Raw genomic sequence first — 16737 nt, 5'->3', positions numbered from 1 at the left:
TAAAAAATCTCAACTTTTAAAGTAAAATTTAAGGTCATTTCATCTCTCTTTAAAATAATACCTACCGCTGAAATTTGTCAAAAGCTTTCACATATTCATTCACAACCCTAAAAAAGGGTTGACCAACAAAATATGGATTATAGTACCTTAGCTATAGCTTTAAGTCCTTCAAAGTGTCCCCTGATTCTAAATCAAGAAATAACTTAATAATATAGTGACCTCTTCCAACACATATATCTACTAAGAATCTGGTCCTTATATTTCCTAAAAAGATAATGATCATCCCAATAGTAGAAACTGACCTCAACAAAGAACTTCTTCTTCTAATGATAAGTCATATTGTAAGAAATGATCCCACTACCAATGAAGTTCACTATGTTAGCATAGCACGAGGTGAGATCCTCTTAAAATTTGAGGAGTTTCTTATTAGGAAAACTCTCATTTATGTTCTCTAAACACTCATCAGAAGTCTCTTGATCAAGCCTAGACAAGTGATCAATTATTTGGTTTTCTATACCCATCCAATCAATAATCTTCATATCAAATTTCTGTAGAAAGAAGATTGATCAGATCATGTGTGGCTTGGAACCCATCTTAGTTACTAAGTATCTGATAGTAGCATGATGATAAGTGTACACTGTGAACCATGGGTTTGTCAAGTAGGATCTAAAATTATCAATAAACAAACACTATGACCAAAAGTTCCTTATTTATAGTGGACATCCCTCTTCAGAGCTAATCCTAATGGGTGAGGCTAATCTTTCTACATCTTTTACTATGGTTCATTTTTATGTCGAGGTATAATTCAGTAGGGGCTTCCTTCTTAAGGGTTTCTTCTTAGTCCCTTCACTTCTTAACCTCACATCCTAGACATGCAGAGTCCTTTCTCCTTAGGGTTCACTTCAGTATTACTTGAGAGAGTACCTTTGGGTCTATTGTTGATAAAATTCACCAGCTGGCTATAGTTTTACTCTATAATTTATTCCTCATTTATATTACCAGCTCTTCAATGAGTGATCTTTTCTTCTTATGCTGAGCATTAACTTGAAATCTTGTTGTGTATGATTGTTTTTTAGGGTTACCTTCTTGAATATCCCCATTGCATATAAGGTGGCTTGAGGGTTATTGCTGCTCCATTGGAAGACTGGTTAGTTTCTCCAGCCTAAATTGTAGGTATTGGAATAGAGGTTATTAGCATGGTTTTTTATGGAATTTATAGCCTCCAAAGCGGCCATGCTAGGATCTACCATAGGTTTATATAACATCCAATCACTTGATGACCACCCTTGTGCATAATTCACCCCAAGGTTAAGTAGCTAGGATAGTTAAGACATCAAATTCTTGCACATTTTCTACTTTTTGGGGCGTGACTCTATCAACAAAAAATTGAATATTGTTGGTGGTCATCTCTTCTATTAACCGGTGGGCTTTCTCATAAGTCTTAGACATAAGTAATCCCCTACCTACAGTATCTATGATGGACCTTAGAGAGCATACTAATCCATTATAAAAGGTTTAGATAATCAAGAAATTAGGTAAGGCAAGGTGGGGGCACCCCCTAAGCAGTTCCTTAAACCTCTTCCAAGCCTTATAAATGGACTCTCAATCTACCTGAGTGAACGAAGTGATATCATTCTTAAGTCTGACAGTCTTAGATGGAGGGAATATTTTGCTAAGAAATTTTTGGACAAGATTGGTCCTTGTGGTTATGGATTCTAGAGCAAGAGAGTTTAACCACACCTTAGATTTATCCCTTAAAAAGAAAGGGAGCAACCTAAGTTTAACAACATCACTGGGATACTGTTATACCAAAAAGTGGCACAAAGTTCAAGGTAATTTGACATGTGAAGATTGAGTCCTCCATAGGTAGTCTCCTAAGCTGACTATTTTGAATCATTTGGATAATAACAAATTTCAATCAAAGGTATTGGCCTCTACAGTCGAGTAGTTGATGCTTTTTGGATTTCTTCAACAGAAGGATTAATGTAATCCCTAAGGGGTTTCAGGGTAGGCTCTTGAGGGTTATCCATCTCTATGAGTATGTTTGTGAGTGAATGTGCGCTCCTTAAGCACTAAAGGTTCTATTAATTTCAGCATCAAAAGGGGCAAGATCAGGCTCGACTACCTTATGCATACACTAAGACAGTGGCAACGAGATCCTAATGATAAACTCGACACACTCCAAATAGACACACAATGATATAATCCCACACCAGTTGGTCAACATGCCAAAATACAAAGCAAACAACACGTAAAAAAATAATTAAATAAACTCACAAAATATTTTTGGCTTTTATAATTTTTTTTCAGTTTTTATTTTTTTCAGCACCAACATGAAAATGCAGAACATCCATGCAAGTGCAAGCAATAGCTATGACAACAAGAAACAAGAAAAATAGAAAAGTAAAAAAAAATACCCAACCTAGATTTTAAGTTTATCATTTAAAGTTCTCCTAAAATTAGAATGATTATTAACAACTTTCCTTGGCAACAGTGCCAAAAAATTGATGGCAGAAAAGTTGTCACATGAAGTAAGTCAGTCAATCACACAAGTATACATGTAAAGTAATATGTTGTATCAGATTTCACATATTGATCCCAGAAGGAAAGTGCTAATGATGATTCTGAAAGAAAAATCTATAATTTACTAACTATGTAAACCTAATTTACCTTGTTCACAAAAAAGGTTGTTGAAATTTTAAAATTCTATAACCAACATAACAAAAATCAATCTTAGAAATCAGAAAACAAAATTAGAAAGACACTTAATGTTTTTCAAGGGAGATGAGGCTTGTGCTTTTGCGACATGGATATCGTGATAGTTCGTGATTTTCTTTAATTTGTTCCTACATAATAGTTGCCAACAGAGATAAGTTTCCTTCTTAAGACTGTGCCTAGGTCAGAAGATGAATCAGAAGCTCATGAAGTTAATTTTTGCTTAATCTTGTGACGTTTTCAAAATATTCTTCTAATCCCCTTTCTAGGTTGCAGAACCCTTACTAGATCATGCATATTATGTCAGAATTCTATGATTAACCTAATCGTTCTACTATGCATGAGCAGAAGTCATAGATTATAAGAAATTTTAACATCATAATTGGCCAGATAATAACTAAATGAAATCCAAAAGGTTAAACAACAAAATAAAGACATGGAAGGTTAGAAAACGTTATATGGAAAACATCTTGGAAAATCATGGGAAAACCACTAACATTATATCAAAGAGACACAGAAGAGATTTAGCCATGCATAATGGAGCAAAACACAGAAAAGAAATTCATGTAAATCATTTTTGTAAGAAGTAAAATAATGTAACTCTTACAATAATGATTTACCCTCTCCACAAGAGTAGAAAATCTCTCTCTCATACAATAATCTTTGAAGAACAATAAGAAACAAGGGGGAAAAGAGAAGTTAAAACAATCATAAAGATTTCATCCCAAAAGAGAGAGAAAACCCTAAGGGAAAACTCTCACTCACAAAAAACTCTATCTAACTCTAGCCTCAAGCATCAAGCCACGCAAGATGTAGAATCGTTCCTATGAGCATACATATAGGGAAAGCTTGACAAATGCAAGAAAATTTCTTCCAAATTTGATTTAGCGACCGGACACGATGCATGCACTTTAACCACGAAATACGATAGCGCGGGTGCGCTCAAGCTAGGTGCGAGCATGCTCAAACAACTTTGATGCATTGGGCAAACGACGCAGGTGCGTTGGCTCATAACTTTGCATTACTCGCTCCAATTTGTCTTTTTTCTTGAACCACATCTAGCCTGTAACCTACACTAAATAGACAAAAATATATTCCTCAACCATAATAATGTCTTAAACTATGTAAAAATAAGGGTAAACAGACTAGAAATTTATCACATATTTCGTTCACATCCGACATTTACACACCACTCAATTCTATGTATTTAAATATTTAAAATCTAAATCTTTTTATCACATTTGTACCGCCTAAATCTTTATATCACATAAAAATACAATCATATTAATTTTAAAAGATAAAATATATCTTTTCATGCACAAGTTAGGTGATATAAATATATTTTTTGTAATAATTGAAGTTTAGATGTTAGATATGTAAATACAAAAGAATTGAGGGCATGCATGTAAATCTTGCTTTAAAAATTAATATCTTTAAACAATTAGCTTGACCACAAGCGCAACAATATACTTCAAAATTGTTTTTTGTTAGGGGTGGTCCTGTAAAAGCAGTGGCTTTTTCATAATATTCGCTGTGCCATCCTCCTTATTATTTTACCATCGTAATTTATTTCTTTTGTCCCAATCAAAAAATGGGAAAATTATTTCATACGGATCGGACACCGCACGCAGCTTGCCTGTGGTGTCCGATCCGTACCGTAAATCACCTGATCTACGGTCCCAATATATTTCGGTTGGCCCCACCTAATTTTTTGAAAAAAAACGGAAATAATCCTGACCGTAGATCATCGTGATCTACGGCTAGGATCGAACACCGCATGCAGAGATGCATGCGATGTCCGCACGCAATAATTCCTCCAAAAAATGACTCACATGAATACCTTCCAAGCTTCTTCTAATTATTATTATTTTTATAACTTCTTTATCCTTGTAACATAGAGCTATTTTCTCGAAGAAAATGGAAACCCCTTCAAGCTTTTTCTCTCTTAGATCATTCTAGTCACCAAACCCTTTTATACTCACATATATTTGCCCTTTATTTGTCTCCTCTTCCTCCACCATCTCCTCTCTCTCTCTCTCTCTCACCTTGCTCTATAGAACTCCATGAATCCATTCTACAGTTGCCAAATCTCCCAATTCTCCCCTCATGTTGAAAACCAACATGAAAGCCACATACCGTTTCTCTCTCTAGGAACTAGCACCACTTCCATCTCTTCATATCCATTTTTCTTACATAACCAAAAACATCATGTAGCCCATGATCATGGAGGCCTCCCTCATCACCAAGCTCAACTACAAGAACAGGTACTCAAATCAATCATCAATTTTTTATATCTTCATGTGATTATATACACATATATATACCATCTTTGAAATTTGTAAAAAATTCTTCATGTTATGATCTTATCAGTATGTTCCAGAAGAAGATCAACGACAAGGACCAGTTAAATGGATGTCTTCCAAGATGAGGATCATGAAAAAAATGATGAATTCGGACCAAGCACAAAAATCTAGAACCAGAAGAAACAATCATCAAAACCCGGATCAAAAACAAGCAAAACAAGAGAGCATAATTCGAGTTTGCTCAGATTGCAGCACGACCAAAACCCCACTATGGAGGAGTGGACCTCATGGCCCAAAGGTACATATAACATTTATGCATATAACATTTAATCATTTAATATAAAAGAACATATCTGAAGTTTTTAATCTGTTGCTCTTCACGTGATCAAGTCTCTGTGTAATGCCTGCGGAATAAGGCAAAGGAAGGCAAGGAGAGCAATGGCTGCTTCTGCTATGAGTGGTGGTATGACAGTAATTAAAGATGGAAAGGATAAGGTATCAGATTTTGTCGACCAAACGGTCCCTTTTAAGAAGCGGTGTAGGTTTTCTGCTACTGCTTCTGAGGCTGCACAGAGAAAGCTTGGCTTTGATGATATTGTTGTAAGTTTAAACAACAGTTCAGCTAATTTACAGAGAGTCTTTCCTCAGGATGAGAAGGATGCAGCTATTTTGTTAATGGCTTTATCTTGTGGTCTTCTTTGAAGTTATAGATGATTAATTCTTTTGTTTGAACAATTTGGTTGGTATATGCTTGTTTGATTATATCAAGAGTTTGTGGAGATGAAATGAAATAATGTCTTCGATTTCTCATTAAAGTTTGCATTTTTTTTTTTAGTTTTTATGTTCTTTTGTTTATTTAGAGTTGAAATATGGTGAGAACTAAAGCTTCCCATGGCTGATCTACATACAACTGTGTTGATTTGAGGGCTGGGTGCTAGTTCAAATGTATGGTTTTTAGCTTGGATTATTAATTTTCTAAGATTTAGATAATGTATATATAATTGCATATTAGTCGTTCATTTTCTTATGTTTTGCGTTTTTTTTATGACAAATAAGATTTTTATACTTCATGATATGATAATGTTTGGGATCATTAGTTAGCATCTATCAAATTTCTGCAGAAATTGAAATTTTTGTTCAGAATCATGATGGTTGTCGTATTCGCCAGTCTGAAGTTGCCTCGAAAGTTGCGAACAACATAAAAGTAATAAGAACTAAATGAATCATTGAAGTAGTAAAAAATAGTAATATTAGGAAATGCTGTGTTTAATTAACCAAAGCTGGCGTTTTGGTGTAGCGCTCATTCTAATTTAAGTTTTGTTAAGTGGAAATGATGTGGGATCAAAACATGCCAATCTGGACGAACACATTTTTTGGCCTTGGTTAAAAAATTTAAAAAGTTGTGCCCAGTTAAGTAATGCCTGTATGATTGATCAAAACTTCACCCAAACAAGCTTGAATTGACTGTGATTAATCCAAATGGTTTCACATGGATAGACTGGATTGATCTTATTATACAAAAGTTCAACTTTTATTTTTGTCATCAACACTATATAAAGATCTATATATATATTTCAATCATATTGATATTATACTAATTTTTTGTTGCCTATGTACAGGAATCTGAATTTGTCCTGAAAGGTGAGAGATAGAGAGATAGAATGCACACTAGGTGAAAGCTTTTAGAGTTTTTTTCCGCTAGTTTATTACTCTTCTGCTGTAAAAATGACAACCCTATTTATATGCAAAAAGAGATACAATAGTACAATTAACTGCTTGCCCCTATGTTAAAATAATTGCACAATTGAAAAATAAATGTTATATGTAAAATAAAATTTGTAAAAAAAAAAAAATTTACTGTTGACGCCATGTTGAACAATCAAGCAAATGCTTATAAAAGAAGAAAATATTCACAAAAAAGCATATATTTAGAAATAAGTTTCATGATTATAATAAATATTCACCCTTCTATCCCCTCCTGCTCTGAGTTTGCTCAGCTTTGCTCAGCCCTCATAGCTTCCAGTTGACAACAGTTCTGCAATTAACCTTGTGATCTAACTTCTCATTTTCGCTTGTATACTTAATTGCTATAATAACTGCTGCTAGTTGTTCATGATGGTGACGTAGATATTTTACAAACATAAAATCCAACCCCAAATAAGCTACTTTTCTATGCTCTCCTAATTTCCTATGTCCACAAATCAATAATTGGTTGTTGGGGGAGCTTCATTTTGTTGTTCTGTGGCTAGAGCATCTTTCTATCGTATAAATTCATCGTACATACATAAATATTTAAGATTAGTATTAACTTCAACAAAAATAATAGAAAAAAGGTTATGTGTGTGTATATGTGTATGTAAATTTATGTATGTGTACGATGGACCGAGATCTGTCTCAAAATTACACCCAAGGAATAGACCGTAAGCATAAGAAAACAGAAAGAAGAGAAAGAAAACACTGGATTTTGATTATGATTTATTAGTCATAAACAGAGAGAGAATCCTCATTTCCTTTTGGACAATATTCGTTAATTATATATGTCAAGTGATCTCGTATGAACTATGCTCTAACTTCACTGGCAAGTGACAGGATTTTCCAAAATCAACTTATATGGGGACATCGTAAGGGTGTCTTATAAGTTATCCTAAAGGCCCATTAAACATTGTCTAGCCTAAGAGACCAATCCTTCCTACTTGGGCCAATATCTCTCTCTTAAATTCTCTTGATCTGCTTATTAGAGTTCTATAAATCCACTAGCTTGAGGATGCTATGAGGTAGAAATACAATGTTAAATATCAAATTTTGGCCACTAGTGTCTTAATTGAATTATTGCAGAAATGGCTTCACCCATCATTGATTATAACCCTAGGTGTTCCAAATCTATGTAAAATTTCTTTTTCAAAAAACTCAAAACAGTCTGAGAGTCACATTTGATTAAATCTATTGCTTCAATTCATTTGAGACATAGTCTATTACTATCAGGATTTAAATCTTACATACAAAATATACAAATGATCTTATCAATATATTACCCAAATATCAAATGTTTTAACCTTTAATATGTAATTTAAAGGCATCTCAACTCTTCTAGAAATATTAACTTCCCTTTGACATTGATTACATCTCTTAATATAATCATTAACATCTTTAAATAAGGTCAGTCGGTAGAATCCTTATTGTAAAATTTTAGTAGATATCCTAAATCCTTTAAAATGACCTCCAAATTCTGAATCATGGCTGGTTCCAATTATCTAATGAATGTTTTTTAATGGGACACACCATTTAATAACTTGATCCTTATATTTTCAATTCTAAATAATACTTGTTCACTTGAAAGTAAAACTTGTCATAAAAAATAAACTTCTTCTTTTGGTTATAAAACATATCAAAAGGTATGATACCATACCAAGGGATATTTTATTCACAAATTACAAGTAATCCTTCATTAAGAAAATTCTTATTAATATCTTAAATATGTTCAGAATTATCCTGTTATAATCGGGACAAGTGGTCTGCTACATGATATTTAGTAATGTTCTTATCAATTATCATCATATTAAGTTAATATAATAGAAGTTTCAAATGAATCAAGCGAAGTTTAGCATCTTTTTATCTACGAGGTATTTAATTATAGAGCGACCAGCATGGAGTTTAACTTTATTACCTACCATATACAACTTAAACTTGTCAAACTCAAAAATTATCGTAACTAACTCCTTATATGTGGTGGTGTAGTTTTTTTGTGCATCTTTTAGAGTCTTACTCGTATAGTATATCATATAAAAAATCACATCTCTCTGTTATCATAGCACTACCCTTACAGCATAATCACTACCATCACGTATTAACTTAAATAAAATCTCCTTATTTTGTGCAGTAGTAATTGATGCAGTGATTAGTTTTTCTTTTAAACACTCAAAGCCAGTGAGAAATTTTTCATCAAATATGAAGTAGTCCTTATCTAATAAATGACGTAACAATTTTTGTAGCTTGGATAAGTTCTGAATATATCTATGATAGAATCCTATGTGCCCAAAAAAACTTCTAATCTTCTAACAATTGTGGGTGGAGGTAGTTTTTCTATAGCTTAAATTTTTGCCTGATCTATTTTTATCCTTTCTTTGATAACTTATGCCTAATGAAAATACCTTCATAAATCACAAACTACTTGTTTTTTCCAATTTAGCACAAGATTCGTCTCTTCAAAAACTACCAGAGCACCAATAGACGGTAAAACACAAAAGATTTATCCACCATCTGATTAATAAAGGGTAAGAGAAAATGAACTTTCCTAGTAGCTTTGTTTAATTTCTTATAACCTATGCATAATCTCCACACTATGACACTCCTAGTAGGTTTATGTTTTTTCTGGTCATTCTCAACTACTTCTAACACATCCTTTCTTAGGAACACAAAAGTTTGGAAGTGTTTATTTTACTTTGTTGTGCCATGTTCCCATTTTAATGCACTAGTTTTAAAATTTTCTATTGTGTTTTACCGTCTATTGGTGCTCCGGTAGATGGGTATTCATGCTATTCAAATAGAAACTGATTTGAAACAAACTTATAACATTTGCTACAAGATTTCTATATGTCCATTGTATTTTTTGCATATTTGGAAAAGAATTACAGTGTTTCTGCCTCTTTTTCAAGTTAGGCAGTCACATTATTATAGGGAATCCAATAAGCATGCGAATTTCTTAGCCAAATGGGGTGCTGCCTTGAGCATATTCAGGTTGGGGTTTCCCCTCTTCGGAAGGTTTTGGTTATGCTTCATGGCTACTTGAGTGACTTCTCGTTTATTGGAACCAATGTCGAGTGTTGCTAATTTATTCACATACTTATAATTTTTGAATTTGATAGCTTTGCGTGTGTTGTAACTCTCCTTGAAGGTTCCATAGAAATTCTTTTGGTTGAATTATTTTTTGGGTATAGCTGAAACCTACACCTAAACAGTGTAATTTTTTGTTAGTAGCAGTAAAATTTCCCCTAGAGTTCTAAAAAAAACATACATACATACATCCATACATGTATACATGTTTGTATATCTATATACATACATACATATACATACATACATACATATATATATATATATACATACATACATATGCCGCTCATTTTTATTGTGATTCTATGTACAATTTGGAACCTTATGTAGATTAAACTTATGTATTATATATGAACTATGACTTCAAAAATAATAAATTTTTGTTTCGCAGACAAATGTCCTTTGAAGGAATAAGACAAAATAACTCAAACATACATAAGAAATGATATTTTAAAGAAAATGAGAATAAATACTATTGATTATAAAATGAAATGCTTTAGAAAATGTTGAAGGCCTAGTACAAGAATAATATTATGCTAATTTGATCATGTGCTTCATCATTGTACAAGAATATATATTATAACACAATTGAGTCTCTATGTAATAAAAGATATATAAAATTTGATTCCTTCAAACTTTCAATAGTATGTATAAACAATCAAATAGATTAGTATCACTCAAAATTCAAACATTATAGGTAACTTAAATCCAATTGATAAACAATAAATCTTTGTACAAAATTTCACTATGGGAATAACCCAATTAAGGAGTTGATTTATCAGGCGAAATTTTTAGTCAGATATTTAGCAGCCAGAACGGTTGACAAAATGGCTAATCATTCAATCATACTATAATTTACTTTAAAGCAGCTGATACTGGTTGAACATTCAACTGCAATATTTTGACAACAAAAATTTATTCTTCGATCAACCGCTAACTCATTTAAAACCTAACTCGGCTCACAAAGGCACACTTCCTAGTTCTTCTGCATTTGATTAGGGCTCTCGGTGAATTTTCCCCGATGATCATTGGGCTCCACCCAAATTTGCAAATACTTCTTTGCTCAAGCGCCGACGATAAGTTAGTAGTACTATGACTTTGAAAAGCTAAATTCAATCCAAGGTAACAGTTGTATTTCAATCTCTTTTGAATTTCCTTCGTATTTGTTTGATGATTTCTTTTGTTGAAGTATTAATATTATGTGAATGATTTCAGTGGTATTAATTTATATGCATTTAGTTTTTAAGATATGTAAATATATGGGAATTGGGAGGTGTGTATGTAAATTCCGCAATACATTTACATATAAATTTAGAATCTCTTAATTTAGCGCTTTTATGTTATATGAAAGATTTGTGTGACATAAAAAAAAACGGCTGATCGAGTCGACTAAAGCAAGAAAAATGGTGGTTCATGCAACCAGAGGCCACATTGACCAGACCAAGAAATCAGTCGACCAGATTCGATTGATCAACTTCCCATCTTGAGCTAGCTAAAAATGTGATGTGAACTATGTGATCTAAGAAAGCATAAGGGAAGGGCGACTGAATGGTGGCCGAGTGAACCTCAAAGTCTAGCGACCACACCCAAGCAACAGGTGACTAGCTCAGACTTCTTGTGCATGATTCAACGGTAGTCCATGACACCCCAAAAAGTCAGCCGACGCAAAATGAGCGTCTAATACCAACCTGACAAACCCAAGGTCTGTGATTGGGTGTTCCAAGGGTGGCTTAAACAGAATTGGAGTCATGTTTCCCATTCCATGGTGAATAGGAATCTCAGATCGACATGCTGGAATTGTGAATGCTTGTTATGATATTTTTTCATGGGCTACTCTTAGACATTGCCTTAGACATTTATGTGAGAATTTCAAGAAGACAATTCGTAGAATGGGTACTTCAGATGTTGAAAATGTTTGTCAAAAAAAATGTATTGGGCGGGTAGCTGCAATGACGTTCAAGTGTTTAACCAATACATGGGAGATATCAGCAACATAAAGTCAGAAGCATTAGACTGGTTTGTGCAAAGAGACCCTAATAAATGGAGTTTACTACATGATGAGAATTTAGATATGGAACAATGACAACTAATACATCTGAGTGCTTCAATAGAGTCCTAAAACGTGCAAGAGGATTGCCCATTTGAACCTTAATATCTTCTATTTACTACAATGTTGTAAATCATTTCTTAAAGTTGTCCAAAATTGTAGATGATCTTGAAGCAAAAAATGATTCAATTTTATACCAAAAATAACCAAAAGTCTTTGAGTGTTTGAGAATGAAGCTAGAAGGATGCCAACACCCATTCGTGTAAATATGCATGAGTATGAAGTATATGAAATTTAATCTCTTTCTTATAAAGTTCAGATGAACAACATTCAAGGTGCAATTTGTTCAAGTTTTAAGCCTCAAATATTTCATATTCCATGTTCTCAAGTGATAGGTTCTTTAGGACATCATCAAATTGACCACAATCCATATGTTTCCCAATATTATTTAGTCTGTAACTACATAGAAAAATACGCATCCTAATTTCATGTAACTCCAAACAAGTCTGAATGGGTGGAGTTCAATATTGAACAAGGTATTATATAATTTCTTCCACCGACATTCAGACAAAGATCCGTGGGACCACAAACCAAGTGTTACACTAATACTATAGATGAGAGTAGGACACAAGCTAAAGAATTTGCAGCATATGCAATACGTCGGGACACTACAAGTCCACTTGCCTGCTAAACTCAAGGTGGAATATCTTAAATTATTGTAACATTACTAATAAAATGCATTGTATTATATGATTTGTTTTATTGCATGCTGATTAATATTCTTGTAACTTACATATCTGATGATCAAGGTGGGGTCGAGCCATCATCATGGGCGACAGGTCAGATAACTATGATTTGTGTGAGTTTGATTAAGTTTTTAAATTTTATTATGTAGAACAATCAATCAATGATTTTTTTCCTAACTTATTGGAATTAAGTGTGTTTTTTTGTAACTTTATGCGACATTTGTTCTAAATATGTTTTATTTTTGTTGCATTGGGTTTTATAACATTTCATATAGTTCATAACCACTTTCATTATTTAATATGTTTAGGATTTACATACTTTTTTTATAGTTTTAATCTCTCAATGCTTAAATGTAACATGTTGGTTTCATGGTTGAACAAAAACCTAGACATTTTGTTCACCCCTACCATATCTGTGTTGTGAGGTTTACACCGAATTGCTCACCATGATGGGACATGTTTCAAATCCTCTATGTTTCTGATCTTCTTATGCTTTCGTAAAAATGACAGTTTATACTATGTTCAACAGGGAACCATTTTAGAGGTGGCCTCACACGTGGTTATGGCTAGAGAGTGGCAGATCACATGCCCTTATTTCATAGAGGGTTTGTATCTGCTTGGCCTAGATTGTCTCAGACGTATGCATTACATCAAGCTTGACCGTCATTTATTGACAACAACTATAAAGTGATTTTCACCCAACACAAACACAGTCTGCCTACTATGGGTGAGATGATGATTACTTTATATAGGACGTTGGGATGATACTCGTCATTTTCATTGATGGTCCACCAATGATTGGCCCAAAGGTCATAGGGGCAGACCACAGGTGGGCTTCATGGCCTAATTTTTGCAACAACCTTCTCGACTCTCATCCAAAAGAAGATGTTGTGTATCACGACCGGGTAAATCCGGTGTTGACATCAACATTTCAAATGGGCTAACCTTGAAAACATATATGCATGCCCCTCATATGGCTTAGATGGAACTTCTTTCATGCTTCATACCTAAACTTGGATGACATTTCATTTTAGAGTCACATTCAAGTATATGTATTATTTATATTTGGTTGTTTCCTAGTGCCTGATACATCTGGATGCGAGATACATTTGCATTATATGCCTCTAATAGAAAATCTTGAGAAATTTGAAAGAATAATAGAATAAATTTGTAAATTTATTTAATACCTACTTATAAGTAGAATGTGCAATGTGTACGTTAAATGCTTGCAGGCAATGTTTTAATCTTTACAGAACAAATTGATGGCTTGCTTGTGAGCCAGGTTAGTATATTTTAATTTGTAATTATAAATTTATTTGTATTACATCATTATTGTTAATAACCATGCATATTTCTGAATTATTATTCATGTTATATGGAAGCCCTACAACCAGAAGATAACAACACAAGTGGCTGAAATTTCCACTATATGGAAAGCTTGAGTCCCTTTGATATGTTGGCAATATGTTGAGAGGCTTTTACCTGGCCGTGTTATAAGACAATTTGGTGAGATTCAAAGAATAGACATGGAGCCAATAGAGCCAGGTTTTGAGTACACAGATGACAAAGGAAAGGCTGATTTGGATTGGTATGACTACCATCACTCTTACATTGACAAATGGGATAATCAAAGAGCTTTCACTATCCACCAGGAGAGCATAGATGTTGATGTGTGTCAATTCCACAGAGTCCTTATGCATCGATACACATGTTAGGCATCTTTGTACTTACTTTAAGCTCCAGTTGAGGCTCCAATTTAAGACCTGGAAAGAAAACTCTCATTAAATTAAAATGAAGTTATTTTACACTGCTAGAATCTATGCGATGTAAATTTTTTTTTATTAGTTCTAATATGAGATTATCATTCGATAAACACCTGTTGATTTCAAAATGAAGCCATCAAAATAAGCTATATTGTATGGGTGAAAATAAAAAATAGAATTTGAAACTATCCTCATCATATTATCCATGAGAACAACATGAATATCTCTTAAGACAATCCAAGTTAGAGTTGGAGTAGCCTTAATAATTAAATTTTCAAAACAAATTTTGGGTGAAAATACATAAAATCTCATTTGTGATCTTGATATGCCCATGAAAAATTGTTGAAAAAAGGCCCAAATAAAACAAAAATTGGATTAAAAAAATATATCTCAACACTTTCCTATAAAACCACACATCATAAATATACTAAACTAATATACCTCTTACTTGTTTTTAATGAGCAAGATCAAAGATTGAAGTGAAGGGTGATTCATGAATTGATATTGATTTTTTTTTTTTTTAATTTCAATGAAAATTATTCTTTCGAGCCCAAATAGACTTGGTAAAGGGGCTGTTGGAATTATTGTCCTGTTTGTGCAATCATGTAGTGGGCTACATCTGTATCGTTAAAAATAAGGGCCCAAAAGTAACACAAGGTCAAACTATAATTTGAAGTCTGGCCCAATAGACTTCTTGCCTTTTTGGTTATTATTTTAATGTTGCTGACCAGCCATCGGAAGGTCCCATCGTTGTACTTTTTTTTAAGTTTATATCATTATTTTTAAGCATTTACATAAGGCAAAATTTTAAAAATAGATTTTTTTAAAATTTTATTCTTTTAAATAAAACTAAAAAAATTTTTATTTTACTTAATAAACCTACGTGACGTGGTGATTTTTGCATATATAATTGTAAGCAATATATGAAGTTATATATAGGGTTGTAAATGAGCCGAGCTTAAGCCAGTTCAGGCTAAGCTCGTGTTCGGCTATTTTGAAATTGCTCGTGTTCGAATTCGGCACCTGTTCTAAATTGACTCGTGAACAGTGTGTTCGTGTTCGGCTCGAAATTGACTCGTTAAAATTAAATTGAAAAAAAAAAGATGCAAAGTGTTAGATTCGAATATGGAGTAAATATATGCAAAAAGAAAAAAAAAAAACATTAACCACGTTACCACACGAGGTGTTATGATTTAAACTTAGATATAAATATATATAATATATTATTATATATATATATATCGAGCTAAAACGAGCCGAACACGAGCTAACAAAGAGTTACTCGTGTTCGGCTCGTTTATAATTCGAGCTTTAAAAACTTGCTCGTGTTCGACTCATTTACTTAACGCACGAGTCGAACACGAGCTACTTAACGAGTCGAACACGAGCCATTTACGAACAATGAGCTTTTTTAACACCCAGTTATACACAACATCAAAAAGTTTTATTAGAAATTACAGCACAAAAAAAAATGTTAGGGTCAAAAAAATAGCAGATTTCTATGCATTTACGTATCTAACACCTAAACCTTAATTCTTACATATACACCACTCAAATCTTTCATATAACAATGCAATATGCTTATATGTGTTTTTTATAAATCTAACACATCAACCTCCATATTTTATACATAAAAATAACTAAGTAAAGACAATTGGATTCCTCTTCCAATCTTCGAAAACAAACTTCAAACCTAAAAAAGCAGACATTAAAATCTAAGGTAGATATCTGTATAGAAATACAACTTGACTTAAGTTTTTCGACAAATGAAATTAATAGCAAAATAAATGTTTGAAATTGTAGAACACATCACCTATGAATATGGAGGAGACATGGATACTAATTTCTATAGCATCTCCTTGCAAGTATAACATCTGTATCTGGTGTGTACTTTGTAGGTGCACGAATAAGTTGATCTTTCAAATGTTGTTTGATCATCTTCTTGTAAATGTTGAGGTCGTGACACTTGGTTGGATTGTCTTATGGTTTGTTCTTATTGAGATGGAATAGAAAAAGTCATCTAGAAATGACTGGTATAAGGTGTTCCTACTGGAAATGATATGCCACTCATCCAAAGTTCAATGATAAACTTAGGGTGTCAATAACACCTCATGCTGCAATGGAATAAATGATGTGCGCGTATGTGTATGTGTATCATGTGACCGACCAGCATCTTGAGATCCGATTGCAGCCCGTGATCCACCTGCGCTATGAAACGTTGATGGACTTAGATCAGTAAGAGTTTGTGGTCCAACACATACAATACAAAGAGGGTCTATTGTTTCTAATGTAGATGGCTGCGCTGGAATGTTCTCTGCATTGTAATGATCATC

The 16737-nt window shown here is 33.3% G+C and overlaps 1 protein-coding gene across 1 annotated transcript; it reads left to right on the top strand.

Annotated features, from left to right (window-relative positions):
- The first annotated feature begins 4614 nt into the window (after nucleotides 1-4614).
- On the top strand, nucleotides 4615-5808 carry LOC110020273 (putative GATA transcription factor 22). Its single transcript, XM_020718319.1, has 3 exons — nucleotides 4615-4979; nucleotides 5086-5316; nucleotides 5409-5808. Exons 1-3 carry the CDS (start codon nucleotides 4779-4781, stop codon nucleotides 5718-5720), a joined length of 744 nt encoding a protein of 247 aa, XP_020573978.1. The 5' UTR covers nucleotides 4615-4778; the 3' UTR covers nucleotides 5721-5808.
- The last annotated feature ends 10929 nt before the right edge of the window (nucleotides 5809-16737 follow it).

Source organism: Phalaenopsis equestris, unplaced genomic scaffold (genome assembly GCF_001263595.1).
Source record: "Phalaenopsis equestris unplaced genomic scaffold, ASM126359v1 Scaffold000094, whole genome shotgun sequence".
Lineage (NCBI taxonomy): Eukaryota > Viridiplantae > Streptophyta > Magnoliopsida > Asparagales > Orchidaceae > Phalaenopsis > Phalaenopsis equestris.
Note: the sequence above shows the minus strand (reverse complement) of the source record. Positions and strands in the feature narration are given on the sequence as shown.